This window comes from Chelon labrosus, assembly GCF_963514085.1.
Source record: "Chelon labrosus genome assembly, chromosome: 7".
NCBI classification, from domain to species: Eukaryota; Metazoa; Chordata; class Actinopteri; order Mugiliformes; family Mugilidae; genus Chelon; species Chelon labrosus.
In genome coordinates this window covers 3,932,922-3,951,675 of record NC_140343.1, presented here as the reverse complement: position 1 = coordinate 3,951,675, position 18,754 = coordinate 3,932,922, and the positions used below count along the sequence as shown (strand labels likewise).

Genomic DNA, 18,754 nt, shown 5'->3' with positions numbered 1-18,754 from the left:
TTGTTGTCTTCTTTTTCACGGCAGTCAACTCCGATGCAATTTTCTCTTCAAGTGACAGTAGTCTGTTTTTTATTTTTTATTTTTTTCTGTCTTCAGGATCTGTCTTCGGGATATTAAAACTCGTTGCCAGAAAATTGCAAAAGAGAGAAGACAGATGTCAGGGCTTTACATTGTTCGTCTGTGTGATGGAAGATTGTGAGACGCCATAAACAACGTTGTTTTTTAATATGCCCTCCACCAGCTACTTATATATATTCACGATACAAGCTCTAGATTCTCCTCACGCCTCCTCACAGTCTGAAGATGTCTAAGGGTACAGACTGCAACTTATGTGGTGTAAATGGATGATAATGGAAACCGCTGTCTGCAACAGGAGGTATACACCGATCAGCCACAACACTGAAACCACTTACAGGAGAAGTGAATAACATTGACCATCTTGTGACAATACAACGTTCTGCTGGGAAACCTTTGGACCTGGCATTCATTGGTGTGGATGTTATTTAGACATGTAGCACCCACCACACGGGAAGTGCCTGGTCTGGTCTAGGTGGGTGCTAGCAATGACACTCCTTGATGGCAGCTGCCATCCCCAGCAGGATGCAGCTTGACATAGGCACACACACAAAAACACTTTATGAACAACTCAAAACAAAAAACATGAAGAACAGCACAAGGTGCTCACCTGGCCTCCAAATTCACTAAATCCCTGTTGGGACCTGAACCTGGTGGTGAGCGATGGAAGCTCACCATGCATAACCAAGTTTTAACCACATGGCTTTCTTTGTCTTGGAAACAAAGGAAAGCAAGGAACAACTCAACACTGAAGAACAGCACAAGGTGTTGACCTGGCCTCCAAATTCACTAGATCCCAAACTGATCAAGTATCTGTGGGATGAGCCACAGAGGCCCCTCCCCTCAAACGCCCCCCCACTAACAACATTGTGTTACCAGACACCACAGGACACCCTCAGAAGGCCCATGTCCATTCTCTGATGAGTCACCACAAGGGAGACCTACACTAAAATTAGGAAGGTGGTCATAATGTTATGCCTGATCAGTGTATAGGTCTGAAAAAGGTTCAACAGGCAGGGGAAGGAGGTAACATTATAATCTTTCACAACGTTGCCTGCTTTTAGAGAATGGCAGTTAAAACGAGAGGTTTTAGAAAGTTGGTTCGATGATGAACGCCAGGACTCCGGACTTAAGATTTGATGGATTTGGACTCCATACAGCCATAAAAAGTTTTTGAAGGCAGCAGCATGCTGTCAGTGACTTTTAGTGAGGTGGCTGAACACAAGGAAGTGGAGGCTACTGTAGATTTCATGCCAGAAAGGCACTTGGTTATTCCTGATTATATAAGGGTTGGACAAAGCCAGTGATGGGGGCAGTTCATTGGCAGTTGTAAATTCTTTCTGCTGATCGTGGCAGCTGCTGGCGGGTCACTATGGAAACAACATCAGCGTGATTTTAATTAGAAAGTATAAAACACTAATAATAAATCACACCAAGGCTGCAGACAATCCTCACCACTGTGTAGAAACAGTGTGTGTGCGGCGTCGCTCTGACGCCAAACCAAAAGCCCCTCTGGGCCGAGGCCAAAGCTCGGTACCTTAGTTGTTGCCAAAACCAGCCACACTCATCCCGTACTCAGCCTCGAGGCTTCACAATGCTCCGATGCTCTTAACACACTGTAGGACAAGTCTCTGGCCTGGTCCAGAGTTGATAACCAGGGACAAGGAGGGATTTTGTCCTTTGGCAGAGTCTTGATTCTGTTCTGGCTTTTAGGCCACGCTGCATCTGTTCTGCTCATTCAGCTGAGGATGAGTGGTGTTTGAAGTGCTTTAAAACGAAGTCTTTTCTACCTCTGCACCTCTGCACAATGACAAGTCAGACCTGAGAGGGATGATAGAGGAGACAGAAGTCACCTATGTTGTTTTCACTTGGCCTGCCGTTTCAGAGCGTGGCAGAAAGAGGAAAGGGGTTGATACAGTAAGTAGGCACCTCCAAGTCAGTGCACCGGTGGGTAAAATAGAAATTACACTGTAGTCAACACAGACAACCCTCTGTGTGTAACGCCACCAGCAGGCACAGCCCACGTCAAACCGAATCAGAAACTGTGACGTACTTAAGCTGCATATCCGCCACAAGAGCCTTTGGAGGGACTCTGTACCTTTGTACCGCAGTGACAAGTGGCTAAATTAAAAATAATTATACCCCTGTCTCTCAGAAACTTATTGCATGAGGGTTAGTCCTTTTCAAACGTATAGAAACTCAGAGGGTTAGGGATTGCAGCGCTGCACATTTCCGAATGTTTTAATTCAGCCTCCGTCTTAGAATGACCCAGTTTGCAAAACCGGAACTTGGTAACTGATTGAATCACCTCCTGGAGTTTAGGAGTTTACTGTACAGTCACACAAAAACTGTTGTGTGTAAAAACAGCTTTTCCATACATCGGTATCTTTACCTCTTTGGTAGAAATGAAACCAACAGGGTGAAAGAAACTCTTAGTTCCCTGAATAACCTCCCTAAGATTAAAACTTCCAGAAACCCTTTGACGGAAAAGATCCAACGCCTGTTTGATAGAAAATGCACACTTTTCTGTGTCAAATCTGGTTTGTCTGATGCTGATGGAGAAAGGTGCAGTACATCTGGACTGCAGTCTTTGCTTAAACAAGCCCCTGGCACATGGGAATGATTGGTCTCACCCTGTTCTTTTTCTAATACCTAGGAAAATACTTGGGTGCCAGACAAACACCTATAGAGGCACTCCACACTCACACACTCCACACTTGATTCTTGGTATAAACTACTACACTGCAATGAGTGTTGTACCAAATGGCAACACAAAAGTGGTACGATCTTGCACTCTGAGATTAAAAACTGTATTTCTTTCTTCCCCCTTACAGAGTCAGGCCATGCGCATCGTTCGGACGGTCGGCCAGGCGTTCGAGGTTTGCCATAAACTGAGTCTACAACATACGCAGCAGAACGCAGATGGACAGGAGGACTGCCACAGCGAAAAGAACGGCAACGACTCCTCCGTCACAGGTACACAAACCCGACGACACACACCTATTACGTACTCAGCATCCGGTTCTGTCCAATTACAATGCACTAGTGTGTAAATGTTTGGTGCTGTTGCTCTGCCCTCAAGGCTCTTTTAAAATCCTGACATTTGTTAATCCGTCTGCTTTGAGCAGAGACAGTGGAGTGCTCTCACTGCTTGTTCACTTTATACAAGAGCTGAAGAATCAGAGGGCAACGTCAGACAGAGGAGCTACAGAGTGCAGGGTGAATTTTAATCGAAGCTGTTGAAAGAGTCAAGAGTAGCAACCTTGTGGTTGCGAAGTCAGTGACAAATGGAAGGATTGTTAAACAGTTATGAGGTTTGTTGTGGAGGACTTCATTGGTTGTTATCAAGAGTTGTTCCCAGGGAATCACTGAAGGCTGATATTTCATACAGAGGAAAATACAGAAATTGTGTTGCATTGTTAACTTTGCAGCACAATGCCTTATATAAAGCACAAGAGGTTATTCAAGAGAAAGAAATACAACTGTGTGTACGTGTTCGGTTGTGACTAGAACATCGATGCAGGGTATGCACCGCTGGGTAGACTTGAGTGGGCTGATCAGGGTTGTGTAAAGCAGCGATAGTCCTGACAGAGAAGACGAGGGTTCTGTTTGGATGTGGCTGTAAAATGTTGTGGATAAGGTTTAAATCAAGTGCAAAATCTTTTCACAGTGTTATATTTTTAGATCTTCACCATTGGCTGTGTGTTAAAATCAGTGGCATAAGATATTCCCAAAATATGATTTGATTTAAGTTAGAGTTACAGTTTGTTATCTTGACATAATGTCTTGTACAGATCATATCCAAAAGTTGAGCTGCCTCAGATATGATGCATCCCATCTCAAGATGATATTAAATGCGTGGCCTTTCTCTCCCTGGAGGTTGATGTTAAGTTAACATTTATATTTTCTAATTTCAGTGTTTAAGTCTTCGCAGAAGGTTGGCACAAAGCAGAGCAAAGTTTACAGCTAGTTTGATTATATGTCCACTCGCTGCGCTGCTGAACCTCTTAGCAATGTCACGATGGTCCAAAATAATCAAATAAAAATGTTGAAGTTAAGTTTTATTTACCCATAAAAAGTACAAATGCTGATCAAAGTGCTGTATAGTCCCAATGGCAAAGACCATAAAGCCACACAGTCAACATAAAGACAAAGAAAGTGAAGAGATTAACAGTATTAATTAAAAAAAAACAAAAAAAACACACACAATAAAAAGCAGCTCTTACACTAAAACACTAAAGAATACAAATTCGTTTTAAGACAAGATTTAAAGGGCAGACAGGCAGTGTCTGGGCCAGCCTAACGTGGTAACCAGGCAAAAGTGTTCCAGAGTTTAGGGACTGCTACAACCATAGACCGTATATAAATATGAACAATGCATCCCCACTTCCCTGTATTGGCCAAACTGACGCTATTTTCCCGGGGATATGGGAAGCTCCGTCTTTCGAGTTTGGAGCCAGAGATCACTACGGTCCGAGAGTGGAGGCGGGCGGAGCCGCGATATCGATGCCCCGCCTCTAGACTCACTCGCGTTTTTGTTTAGTTAATACTCTGCTCTACCTCCACCAGTTACAAGGAATTGCTGGATTATACACTGTGTTTATTTTTATATATATTTTTTTTTACAACTCTCACAGCCCCACGAGACTGCTTTACGCAGCGGTTGGCATGGCAACTGGTAGTCGCCATTCTGTCACGTCCTGTTTCTGTAGCGTCAAATAACTAACTGAAATGAAACTTATCCAAGAAATTGACAATTGAACATGCATCGACATTATATTAACTACCTAAAATGACAGAAACCATCCTTGAAAACAAAAATATTTGACGTGGACTTTAGTGTTTTAGTTTGCCGCAAGTCCCATCCGCTAACATGGAGGGGGTGGAGCTTATGACCTATACTGCAGCCAGCCACCAGGGGAGCTCTACTTGCTTTGGATTCACATTTGAGGAGCCGTTCCACCGTCCAATTTCTATGCAGTCAGCAGGCCTGAGTGACCTTTATGGAGTGTGTGGTTGTAGGAGTTCAGGAACATAAGTCGGAGCTGGTCCACTTGGTGATTTGCAGGCAAATTTTAAAATCAATTACAAGTGAAAAAGCCAGAAAGGCCAGATGTGTTCTTGTTTGTGTGCTCCTGTTGAAAGACGAGCTGCAGCCTTCTGCACTGAGACCTGGCTAAGATGAGCGTAAGGGGCGTTCAAGACATTACGACACGAAAACATTTATAAACCTTTCAGAATGCCAAAAGCAGCCTGACATGAAAAAAGTGTCAACTGGGGAAAAAAAATACATTTCACCACTAAATTGTAGGGTGTGAAAATAAATCAGTTGCAATAACGCGTAGTGTTTCTGTAAAGAATTTCAAGGAGGAATGTGGCTTTTGTGGTTGGAAGGAACACGCGGATCCAGGAGGAAGAAGCGAGGATCCATTAGCACCTCCGTAAACAAATTTGAATCCCATGTTCCTGTCTTTAAAAACAGGAATAAATTACATTATTCAGATACGGAATTATAAAAAAAAAGATGAGTCATCAGGGCCAGTATAAATCCATTCTCGAATATAAAGTGTGAAGATAATGCAAAACCTTGTCGGGACATTCCCTGGTGTGCACAACACACCTACACACTTGGCCCACAGTCCTATATCCTCAGATAGCACAAGCAGATTCTACTGCTCATGCACTCCATATATATATATATATACACACACACACTGTTGTGCTCGGCCCTGCCTACATTGTGCCCAAGCTGGCGATGCTGGAGCGAATGTCACGGATGAGTCAACCCAAAGAAAGAAGCCACCGCACAACAACACCGGTGGGCTGGACTGCTTTTATCCGCTGCCTCATGCCAGGACGGGGGAGGCCTTCTCTGCAGCCTCTGGGACACGTGCCTCTGAGAGGACACACATAGAAATGCAAGTCTTTTCACGCCGCCGTTCCAGTCATTACAGCAGCCATCCCTCGTCGCCCTCCCATCCATGATCTGGAAGTGTTGCGCGGGGGTGTGTTATCTACAGAGCCCCCCCTCTCCTCTAGCGCTCCAGAGACGAGCTCACTTTCACATGCTGATGAGCCCAGAGATCACGGCACTATAACAGCATCCACAGACCCCACATACATGCATGCATACACAATCACACACTCGCTCGGTCATGGCGCGTTAAATAACACAGGAGGCCGTCACGCACAGCCAATGAGCTTATCTGGAGAACTAATTATCGTGGCAGCGAAAGGGAGAAGGGGAAGAAAAGTGAGAGGTTGAGGATTAGAGGAGGGTAGAGCATGGATAGCGGAGGGGAGGAGGATGAAGGGATACACGTTAGAGGGAAAAGAAAAGATGAAATGCAGGAGTGGATTAGAGGGGAGGGAGCAGGGTGCTCGGAAAAAAAACAAAGAGGAGAAAGTGCAGAGCAAGTTTTGTTCACAGATTGCTTTTGCAGCATTTCAGAGCAAACATATGGCTGCAACATAAAATGTACAATGTAATCTCCTTCTCTGTAGAGGCGGACTTACATCCCTGGGACTGGAACTAATACAGCCCACACGGTGGAAAATAATGCAGTAATACCGTCAGCGCAGTTAAAGCAAACACGATCGAACAGTGACACAGGAATGAACTTCCATTCAGCAGATTAACCCTTTAACACCTAAGGCTCAAAATGTCTACCTTCATTTTATGTAGCTGCTTGTCCTGTGAAGGGTCACAGGGGGGCTGGAGCCTATCCCAGCTGTCATAGGGCGAGAGGTGGGGTTCACCCTGGACAGGTCTCCAGTCTATCGCAGGGCTAACACAGAGAGACAGACAACTATTCACACTCACACCTACGGCCAATTTAGAATCACCAGTGAACCTAACCAGCATGTCTTTGGATGGTGGGAGGAAGGTGGAGTACCTGGAGAGAAAACCCAAACTCAGAGAGAACATGCAAACTAGATACAGAAAGGCCCCAGTCGGAGGCCACCATATTGGATTTAAAGCGCAACAGAAACCCTTGACATAATTATGGTAATCCAAAGTGCGTTTGTGCAAACGTGCCGCTTGCAACACATTCGGTTTTAAAGAGCTAATAAATGCAAATTACACTCAATAATAGTTGGTTGGTGGTGGTATTTCTTGCATACATAATCAGGAAATTAATACAAAACAAAAACTTCTGAGGTGACGTGCACCTCCCCAGAAATTGCAATGGACGTGACTGATCCGGAATGCATCTCCTTGTTCACGTGTCTCAGCGGTCGGACAAACACTCAAAATTCTCCCTCGTTCCGCCTCCTGCTCTCCGTCTTCTCTGTGTTCTGTGCTGCAGTGATTTCAGTGAAAGTAAACTTTGATGCACATTTATTAACTTCAACTCCAGCATATCCCAAATGAACCTCAGCTGACTGACTTAGTGTTTTAGCGCAGTAATTATAAAACAACACCAGCTCACAGGTGTAAATGCTTTCACCTGCGTAGCCCCCTACGGTGTACGCTTCACAAAGACTTGTTGTGGTAGTTTAAATCCAGCTTGATTTTTCTTCCAAGTTGAGTTCCACTTGCTTAATTCACCCTTTATTTGTGGTACTTTTACTTGAAGGAAAAGATGAGAAACAATGCAAGGAAATACTGTTGCTGCGACTACTACTCTTGCACTGATTGATTTGTGAGAGTTTGTGCTTTCAAACAATGTATGATTGGATTCATGGAATGCTGCGACAAAATGTTCTGGCTGCTGCAGCTTCTGAAGGGGTTAGGAAACACCACTATCCAGGAATATTTGCTTTTAAATACTTTGAACTTATATGTTTGTCCATACACTGGAAAGTTAGAAAAACAAGTACTAATTCCCTTTAACATGCCCGAATATTATAAATCCTAACATTATGACACACATCCACACTATGAGCATTAGTGTCCTAAGTCCCAAACAAGCTGTCCTCTTTGAAAACCAGTTCAAACGGAGCGAGCCGCATGTTGGAACCATTTCTTAATTTGCACGAAAATAAATAATGTCTCTCCACAAAGAAGCTTCGTTCTTTTCTTCTGTCAATGTAATTAACACGAGAACAGGGAGAATGAGACAGAGTCGGCTTATGAGAGGTGAAGCTGAAGAGAAGAGGAAAATAAACACAAATGCAGGGATTCCTAGTTGTCTCTGGTTGTTTGTAGTTGTTTATAATTGTCTGTAGTTGTTTGTAGTTGTCTCTAGTCGTGTCTAGTTGTCTCTAGGTGCGTCTACTTGTCTCTAGTTGTCTCTTGTTGTCTTTAGTTGTGTCTACTTGTCTTTAGTCGTTTCTCGTTGTGTCTAGGTGCTTTAGTTGTCTCTTGTTGTGTCTAGTTGTCTCTAGTTGTCTCTAGTTATCTCTAGTTGTGTCTAGTTGTCTCTAGTTGTCTCTTGTTGTGTCTAGTTGTCTCTAGGTGCTTTAGTTGTCTCTAGTTGTCTCTAGTTGTGTCTAGTTGTGTCTAGTTGTCTCTAGTTGTGTCTAGTTGTCTCTAGTTGTGTCTAGTTGTCTCTAGGTGCTTTAGTTGTCTCTAGTTGTCTCTAGTTGTCTCTAGTTGTCTCTAGGTGCTTTAGTTGTCTCTAGTTGTCTCTAGTTGTCTCTAGTTGTCTCTAGTTATCTCTAGTTGTGTCTAGTTGTCTCTAGTTGTGTCTAGTTGTCTTTAGTTGTCTGTAGTTGTGTCCACTTGTCTCTGGTTGTGTCCAGTTGTCTCTAGTCATTTCTAGTTGTGTCTAGTTGTCTCTAGTTGTCTCTTGTTGTCTTTAGTTGTCTCTGGTTGTGTATTGTTGTCTCTAGTTGTCTCTAGTTGTGTCATGTGACCAGCATGGACAGAACAGTTGTTAAGAGGAGGACGAGGAGGAGGAAGAGGAGTGGTAATGGAGAATAAGGTGAAGGTGGTGCTGGCAGCAGGTTATTAAGGATGAGGTTTTTCAGGGGGAGGACAAGAAGCTCTCTGGCCCTGCTGGATTGTTAAAGATGGGGTTTAAGTGGAGGGGAGGACAGGGCTAACGGCTGGGTGCACAGGAAGGAGGAAGTGGAGCAGAAGAGGCAGAGGAGGCAGATGAGGGTGGAGGCGGTGGGGGTAAGAAGATGGAGGAGAGGATCCTGCAGCAGGAGCAGCAATAAAGATAAAAGAGAAGGATTGAGAGAAGGACACGAGCACAGAAACGTATTTGATCAGATCAGAAGTGCACAAGTTAATCTCAGAGGCAGTTTCTTGAAGAATAGTGTCGGAAGAAGAATACTGGTACTCAGGAAGAGAATGAAGAGAGGAGGTGATCCTACCCTCTGCACAATACAACTCTGACTTATCTATAACTTTAACACTTCTCCCATCAGTTGTCCCTCCGTCTTCCACATATTTCAGCCCTGTTTACTACTGTGTTTTCTCTTTTTCATCCACTCCAGTCTGGAGCTTTAAGGAGTAGTTTGACATGTTTGGAATCATGTTTCAGTTTCATGCCAGGCGATTGCAGACCAGATGAGTAAACTAACAAAAATAGCTTTTCCACTTGACTCTAACCCTGAGAGCGGAGCCTGCTGCTCCCGCTGCAGCTGCTTCTAATCAGCCACACGACAAATGCGGCTCTACCCTGGGGGCCAGTTGTGGAAATAATAAATAAATAATAAATAACAAGCAAATAATGTGAAATAAAAGTAAATATAAAGTTTCTTTGAACGCAGACTTAACTTTTTCTTCTGAACTGGCTGAGGCCGTGGTATAAGACGGCAACTCCAGGCATTGTAATAAAGGTAAAAGGTAAAAGTAAAGCCCCGTCCGTGTTACAGGCTCTGGTGGCCTATGTTACCCTCTTGTATACACCGATCAGCCACAACATTATGACCACTGACAAGAGAAGTAAATAACATTGACCATCTTGTCACAATCCAATGTTCTGCTGGAAAACTTCTGGACCTGGCATTCATTGGTGTGGATGTTACTTAGACATGTAGCACCCACCTAGACCAGACCAGACACCCCCACCCCATAGCAATGACACTCCTTGATGGCAGCAGCCATCCCCAGCAGGATGCAGCCTGACACAGACACACACACAAAAACACTTTAGGAACAACTAAAAAAAAAAAAACATGAAGAACAGCACAAGGTGTTGACCTGGCCTCCAAATTCACTAGATCCCAAACTGATCAAGTATCTGTGAGATGATCCACAAAGGCCCCTCCCCTCAAAGGATCCTTGGTATCAGAATCGCGTCTGAACTCTGAACTTTCAACTCACACCTCACTTGATCCAACTTCTGAAACTTCTGCAGTGAACAATATCCAACAAGAAAGGAAGCACCCGCCCTTGTACCTGGAGTAAATATGAAGCTAATTGGAAGAAGCTTTTAAATAGAAATTAGACTTTTAGACTTTTCCGTGGACTTTAATGGGACTGTTTAGAAATGACTGGCATTTGACGTCTAAAAGCATGCTCTTCTTTAATCATCTAGCCCACACTTCCATCCGAATAATTCACTGTGTTGATTTAAAACAAATTCCAGCAGCTTTTTTATGACGTTTTCCAAACTGAACTGACAAAAATATTTCAAAAGCAGCAGTCTTTAGCAAATAAAAATAAAATCTAAGTCTACGTTCACAATTTTTGCATTAAAAATATATAAACAGCAACATTTTAGAATGAAAACACAAAATGAAAGCCCCCGGGAACATCAGTGTGATGGATGCATCATATTATATTGATATTTGCGTTGCTCAAAGCTCCAAAAACTGCCCACGCGGTCAGCCTCTAATCTGCTGAAGAGCTCTGTGCTGTGGTTGTGTGCGGCTAACGTTTCTCACTTGTGCATCCATGTGTGTCCGCCCATGTGTGCGTGTGTACATGTTCATGCCCACATGTGTGTATGCAGGCGTGCGTGCTTATCCACCTGTGTGTGTGTGCACTTTCCTCGGCTCAGCTCGGGAGCTAACGGGCGAAGAGAAGGCGCCGACCGTCGCCGAGGAGACGGACATCGACGCGGAGGACGTGAGCCAGACGGCGGCGGCGGCGGCGGTGGTGACGACAGAGGAGTTGAACCTCAACAGAGGAGTGACCGATCTGGACGCCACGGCCAAGACGTCCGACCTGAACCACGCAGAAAACAAGGTGCGTACTATCGACTGTATTTAAAGATGGACGAAGCCGTGGGTTTTCTGGAGCGGTTTTGAAGCTCAGTGAGGCCCGGCACCTGTTGTGGCCATCTTGGCTGTGTCTGACTCTGACTAACTACTCTTAAAGAAGCCCTTTCACTTGTTTAAACCATTTTTTTTAGCTGCAGTATTGATATGTTAAAAGAAGAAGTTTACACTGACCATGAATGTTTGAATTCAAGGTGTATGACTGAATTTCTAAGTAGTGGTTTTGAAGCTCAGTGAAGGCAGCACCAGTGGTGGCCATCTTGGATGTGCCGGACTCCACCTGACTACGCTTAAACAAGCTATTATTTCTGCATAACTTTAAGCCTTAACATAGTTTAAACAGGTGAGTTAGAAATTAGCTATAGAGACCAATCCCTTTTCTGTACCAGCCTGTAAACAGATTCAAGGAACTACAGTATTAGGCTTCAGTTTTCAGCCTCAGTGTATATGCTGCATGTGTGATTTTGGACCTCTGGCAAGCAGTGAATTATGTATATTTTCTTAATGTGCAGCAAAAATGTAACGCTACGGAGAAAAGAAATTCCCCAAAAATGTCTACAAAACCATACACACTTATGTGTGAATATGTTAGCTACATGTGGGATTAGATCTGTTCAGTCAGGTCATGAATTAATCTGAACAGAAGTATCTTGTTGGAAAAAACGTGTAGATTTTTGTAAAAGGGTTACTGAGATATGTCGATCTACGTTCCAATCCTCACCTATGGTCATGAACTTTGGGTAATGACCAAACGAACAAGATCGCGAATACAAGCGGCCGAAATGAGTTTCCTTCGTAGGGTGGCCGGGCTTAGCCTTAGAGATAGGGCAAGGAGCTCGGACACACGGGGGGAGCTCAGAGTAGAGCCGCTGCTCCTCCATGTGGAGAGGAGTCAGTTGAGGTGGCCAGGGCGTCTGGTAAGGATGCCTCCCGGGAGAGGTGTTTCAGGCATGTCCCACCGGTAGGAGACCTCGGGGGCCGACCCAGGACACGATGGAGGGATTATATCTCTCGTCTGGCCTGGGAACGCCTGGAGGTTCCTCCGGAGGAGCTGGCTAGAGTGGCTGGGGAGAGGGCTGTCTGGGCTTCCCTGCTGAAGCTGCTGCCCCCACGACCTGGACCCGGATAAGCGGAAGAAGATGAGACGAGACTGAGATATTTGAGTTTTAGCAAGTTTGGTTCCTTGTAACAAGTATTATATTATTATTCCTGTTTGGAAAAATGATCTCTCGTGTGTCAGAGGACTCTTTTGATTTTACGCATTTTGCAGTCTCTTGTAAAGAGTCGAAAGTGTATTTCCTTTGAATGGAAGCTTTGTAAATTGGATTGCTTTCTAAAGAGCAATTGACCGTACTGGAAGTGTTTTCAGGTTAGCTTGGAAGCCAGCCTGACTTCCCCCGCCCACAAACATTTTGCAGCTGGAAGTTGTTTTGGAGTCTCTCCGTTGTGACCTCAGTACGCCCCTGCAGTGATCTGCCGGGCTGATCAAATCGTTTTGATCTTGCTCAGTATTACTTTCTGGTGCATTCGATTGAACACCTAATTGTATTCTCAATATTTTAAAAACACCTATAACTGGATAGATAGAGCTGGTGGTCAAGGGGAAACAAAGGAACACAGAGAAAGATCCAAACAAGGGCAGTCAATAAAGTTGTATCTGCTCATGAAAAGTCAGGTCACGTTACAGTTTAAAAACCTGGCATGAGCTCAACTATCTGCCTTCTGAGGGTGTCTGGTATCAGAATGTTGTTAGTCGGGGAGGTCTTTGAGGGGATCAACCCACAGATACTTGATCAGTTTGGGATCTAGTGAATTTGGAGGCCAGGTCAACGCCTTGTGCTGTTCTTCATGTTTTTTTTTTTTAGTTCTTCCTAAAGTGTTTTTGTGTGTGTGTCTGTGTCAGGCTGCATCCTGCTGGGGATGGCTGCTGCCATCAAGGAGTGTCATTGCTATGGCGTGGGGGTGCCTGGTCTGGTCTAGATGGGTGCCACATGTCTAAGTAACATCCACACCAATGAATGCCAGGTCCAAAAGTTTCCCAGCAGAACATTGAACTGTCACAAAATGGTCAATGTTATTCACTTCTCCTGTCTGGGGTTTTAATGTTGTGGCTGATCGGTACACATGCCAGAATTAACCTCCAGTGAAATCGAGTTAACACCAAGTCTGTGTCTGTGTATGGCACGACTTTAGAAATAGCTCCCATTGCTTCGGCTCCATCTTAAAGGCTGTCATCAGCATGCTGCTACGCCGTTCATCCAGCTCGTGTGTTTGTGTTTGTGTGGCCTCGTGGTGTTAGAGATTCGATACAGCTCAGTCAGACCGTCTGCTCTCTGGCCTGTGGAAGCTCACCGCCGTTGTCTGTCTGTACCCAGAGAAGTGCTCTCTGGCCTGCCCGGCGTCTCAGCTGGCAGAGCGGCGCAGTCGCAGTTTACTGGGATTTACAGCAGCGTGCAGGGGTGTAATTGTGTTTTTGATCGAAGCCGCCGTGGGAGGACGACACTGCGCGATGAGGGCGGGGGGGGGGGGGGTGTTTATTGCGCTCGTCTTTGGCTTGAAACATTGGGCCCTGCGTCAAGTTGGCAACAATGGTTGTATCATAATCGTTTTATTATGTTTTGATTTCTTCATTGCTTCCCACAGCTGGGCTTTCATGAATGAGCCAGAGCAGCGAGTAGATGGAGGGAAAAGGCCCGCGCTGGCTCCATTTGCGCCCTTAAAACATATTTTTATTTCTCAGTGTTAAAGTGAAATCTCATTACGCCTCCACGCCGACAACAGCCCCGGCTTTGAAGTGTGATGCTTTCGGGCCTCAGTCCGTCCGTCTGTTCCATTCTTGTGAATGCGATTTCTCAGGAAACGTCTTCTGGGTAGACATCCTAATGTTCTGCAAAAACGCTTCCATTAAATTCCTTGGAAGTCTTCGCTGCGTCTCTAGGGCGAGGTGATAACTCCAGTGTGTGTTTTTTTTACAGCATTGTCTCACATTTACAATCCGTTTGGTGAAAATGTTCCCTTTTATAGTTCAAACTTGACGTGTTTGCTTCCAAAATCTCCTGAGTCTCATAAGAAACATTTAGAGAATCTTTACCTCGCTTCCAGGCAACTAAGGCTTGATTAACTTCTATTTTTAGTGCAAGTAAAGATAAATTTTGTCTTTAAACCTTTAGATCCTTTGACTGCATACACCATTCTAGCATAGCATTATGACCTAATATCATTTAGGTCTACCTTGTGCCTCCAAAACAGTTGTGACTCATCATGGACATGGTCTTTCTGAGGGTGTCCTGTGGTGTCTGGCAACAGAATATTGTTAGTGGAGGGGGCCTTTGAGGGGAGGGGCCTCTGTGGATCATCCCACAGATACTTAATCAGTTTGGGATCTCGTGAATTTGGAGGCCAGGTCAACACCTTGTGCTGTTCTTCATGGTTTTTTTAGTTGTTCTTAAAGTGGCTGCTGCCATCAAGGAGTGTCATTGCTATGGGGTGGTGGGGGTACCTGGTCTGGTCTAGGTGGGTGCTACATGTCTAAGTAACATCCACACCAATGAATGCCAGGTCCAGAAGTTTCCCAGCAGAACATTAAATTGTCACAAGATGGTCAATGTTCTTCAATTCTCCTGTCGGTGGTCATAATGTAATGGCTGAGTGTTCTATGAAGACACATAAACACCAATGTGTTTCCTAAAGAGGGGCTTTGGAGCTGAGTGTGTTAACTCCCAGCTAATTGAAAAAACCTGCATCTTCAGTGTCCCATTCTTAATAATTCCAAGGGCATCATAAATATATAAATCTATTTTATAGTAGATAGGACGACATCTCACAGTTCTACAGTCGGCTCTGACGTCATGTCTCTTTCAGATCTTCTGCAAGTTCTGTTTAAGCTGCTAAACTTTCCAACTTAACAGAACAAAACAGCATAAATAAAAGAGGGATGTTTGATACACAAATTGGCTGCTGCTGTCTGACTTGAATAAAACATCGCACCGAGATACATCACTGAGTTAGAGTTAGAGAGAGAGGCTGAAAGGTTGCCAGTTTTTCCGCAACGTTTGCCAGAATTGCTGTTTTTATTTATTTTATTTTTTTTTTTTAGCAAAGCAATCATGTCAGAGGGCAGGGAAGTCAACACAGCCAGCAAAATGTCTTGTTCCTTTTCGGCTACTTAGTAAATTTCAGCTGCATTATTTATTTACGCTCTCTGATAGTGCAGCGGCCTCATGCACTAACACTGATTCAGGGGGAGCAGTTTTCTCACCGTGCCACTAAAAAAAATATATATTCCCCTCTGGATGAAAGCCTTGATTCGTTGTTAACTCTGGATAATTAGGAGGTTCCTCGGGCATTCTCAATTAATGGTAAATGATTAATCAGACAAGCGGCGAGGCACGACTCCAGGCCGGAGTTTATTCAACTTTTCATCATCCAAATGGGACTCGGCGCTCGCTGAAATATCCCCGTTAACTCACCACATGCAGACTCGCCAGACCCAAGATTTTCAGACCCCGTTTTAGATCCTAACTCAGGGTTACAAAACCAAGCTGCTCGGCTGATTAACGGTCCTCGGGCCCCATTATCGTCAGAGTTATGAGACCTTTCATTACAGCTGCTGATTAAAAGCAACACGGCGTGAAATCACTGAAACAACCGGCTCTCGGCGGCGACCTCTGTTCTCAGGTCACCGGAGGAAGTGCGTGTCTGTACGTTTGTTTAGCTGCTCGCGTTTTTTCTTTCTTTCTTTCTTTCTTCGACGCATTTCATCAATCTTAACCGCTTGACGGATTAAATGGGAATAAGCGGGGACAAGCAGCGGGAAGGTAACGGTGAATAAGATGTATGCGTCTCCTCTGCGTTAGTACCCAGTAGTGGTGCGTGCATTTCTGTGGCATAACTGAGCGTGTACGCCGCGCAGCAGAGGGATTTGATTCACTACGGGGGGTTCTCATGAAAGGGAAAGCAGCCCGCGAGTGTTAAAGTTCATTCTCTTGCTGTCAGCTCCCGTTAGACTGACAAATCCCTCGGTTCAAACGATCCCAGAGGACTCGGCGAGCGTGCGTCAACCCCAACCCGGGCCTTTGTGTCCGCTCGTGGGGTTAGAGTCAGGACGTCTCGTTTTAAAAGCCTCCAGGATCAGGAAGAGTATTGCAGTAAGACAAAAGTCAAAACTGAGAGATAAGTGCATTTTACATTTTTCAAGATGCTGCATGAGACGGATGCTTATCGATGGTTTCAATCAGAAAGGTTTCTTCAGTTCTAAGGGGCTGGTGGGAAGTTTGGCGTTTAAGCAGGAAACTCTGTGGGTATAGCCCATCAGAAACTTGCTTAACTTGACGACCAGGAACTGGTGCAGTTTATACTTACCTGTCGTTGATGGGGGGACTGTTTATTGAAACTTCTCGGGGACAGAAGTTTATTGTAAATTGATGGCAGATTAAATCTCAGTCCGCCTCCTCTGTTTAGAGAAGGTTTTTCCAATCTGACATAGATGGCTTCCTTTACTTCTCTTTCAAACCATCAGGTCTTCTCTTGCTAAGAAGTAAATGTCAAACTGATTTATCCAAAATCAGTCCAAAATGAAGTCCAGTTGCGTTTTTATGAAGATGTTTCACCACTCACCCGAGTAGCTTCTTCAGTTCTAGGGGACTGGTGGGGAGTTTGAGGTTTAAAAAGGAAACTCTGTGGGTATAAACCATCAAAAATGTGCTTGACTTGTTTCTGTAAACAAATAAAAACTGGTGCAGTTTCAGTGCAGTGAGGATTGTACCGGCCTCTACATTGGGGAAACCAAACAACCCATCCGCAAACGCATGAACCAACACAGGAGAGCCATCTCAGGGACAAAGGACCCTCCTTTGAAGATAGCGACGTTCAAATTTTAGCCAGAGAAGATCGGTGGTTTGAAAGAGGAGCAAAGGAAGCCATCTATGTAAAATTGGAAAAGCCTTCTCTGGTGGACTGAGATTTAATCTGCCATTCATTTACAATACAGTTTTAACTTCTGTCCCCAAAAAGTTTCAACCCCATTCACACCTTGAGACTGGAGACTCTGGCGGACAAGGGTCTTTAGAGCATCGTTCATAGGGAAAGAGGACAGGGACAAACAGTCCCCCCTCAATGGCAGGTAAGTGTCTAACTGTTAATAGAAATTAGCCGCACCGGTTTCTGGTTGTTTACAGAAACGTGTCAAGCTAGTTTCTGATGGGTTACACCTACAGAGTTTCCTATTTAAACCTCAAACTTCCTGCCAGTCCCTTAGAACTGAAGAAGCTACTCGGTTGAGTGGTGAAACGTCTTTTTAAAAAAACTCTACAAGTCCAGTTGCCTTTTTTTAAACGCTTTTTGGATATACCTTGACCTGGATGACTGAGAACCTTCACAGACGTCAAACTGATTTCAAAGCAGCACAAACGGCAGACTTGTGTTTTGTTAGTTTTTTTTTCTTTTTTTTGGAAACTCTCCTTCAGAAATAGGAGTTTGGTTCATTTAAGCGTTTGATTTCTTTGTGTGTGAAGTAGAAAGGGAAGGGACGGGCTTGTGTTCACGTGGTGCTCCTGTGCTTTAAAGCGAGGCTGTACAACAGATGCTTTGATAAAGGTTTTTGCCTCTGGCCCGTTTTCAGACGCTGTCAGGCAGGTGTAAACACTCTGATCTGTGAGTGCAGCGCTACAGGCGGCGCTCCTCAGACAGCACTCTCCTTTTCTCCAACCCCCCCAACCCCCCTTCTATATTTTTTTCTATGTCTCCCACCCCTTCATTAGTGTGCCTCGGCTGTTTTAGACCTAACATGACCTAACATCGTGGATTATCGAGCAGGCTTCCACCAGCACGGACTCTCGGGCCCAGGGGGTGATGTCGGCCCCTGAGCCAGAGTCTCTGTTTGATGTGACTGTTAAAAAATTATTGTTAGAAATTTACAGAGCTTAGTTAAAGATAGTCCTGCTGATTTGTTTAGTTGGAAGACATGTTTAAAGCATTAAAAATCAGTCAGGAAACAGTTCATATGAAGCTTTTCTTTCCAACAAATTCCTATTTTTAAATTTTCAGAAGAATCTGTTTGTATTTACAGAAATTATTAATTTGCTTTTTTATTTTATGCTGCAGCTAATCACTGCACTGGCTTTGAGAAAACAGAGCACGCATTCTTGACAGTGTTATATCACCATTAAATGCATCGCGTCTGCCGTGGTGTGAAGCTTCGGAGTCAGACGGCTGCTCTTCCTCTGCAGCGTAAATAAATAACGAGGTTCTGTGGCAGTTTTTGAACCACAGACCTGAGCGGTGTTTTCCATTCACAAAATATCATCGGAAGAGAAGACTGAAAAGCATGTAGTGCATGTAGTCGGTATTTCAGAATTATTATTATTTTAAGAATTTATGATGGAGATGCTTGGACAGTTTGTGCTTTTATAGTTGGTGAAAGAAGAGGTCATTTTGTAGTGAAGCTGTTACAATCAGGACATTTTGATGATGATTAATCAGCAGTTTTATAGTCTTTGTCAAAGTTTTTCTTAATTTCTATAAACGTTCGTTTTTCAGACACATTGAGCAGCTCTTTTCC

General features: G+C 44.3%; 1 protein-coding gene across 1 annotated transcript in view; it reads left to right on the top strand.

Annotated features, from left to right (window-relative positions):
- Positions 1–18,754, top strand: part of LOC311490481 (carboxyl-terminal PDZ ligand of neuronal nitric oxide synthase protein-like) — a 201,652-nt gene that overhangs the window by 120,626 nt on the left and 62,272 nt on the right. The window contains exons 6-7 of the mRNA XM_084547974.1: positions 2,910–3,051; positions 10,977–11,164. Coding sequence (XP_084404100.1) covers positions 2,910–3,051; positions 10,977–11,164 — 330 coding nt within the window. The remainder of the gene's footprint in view (positions 1–2,909; positions 3,052–10,976; positions 11,165–18,754) is intronic.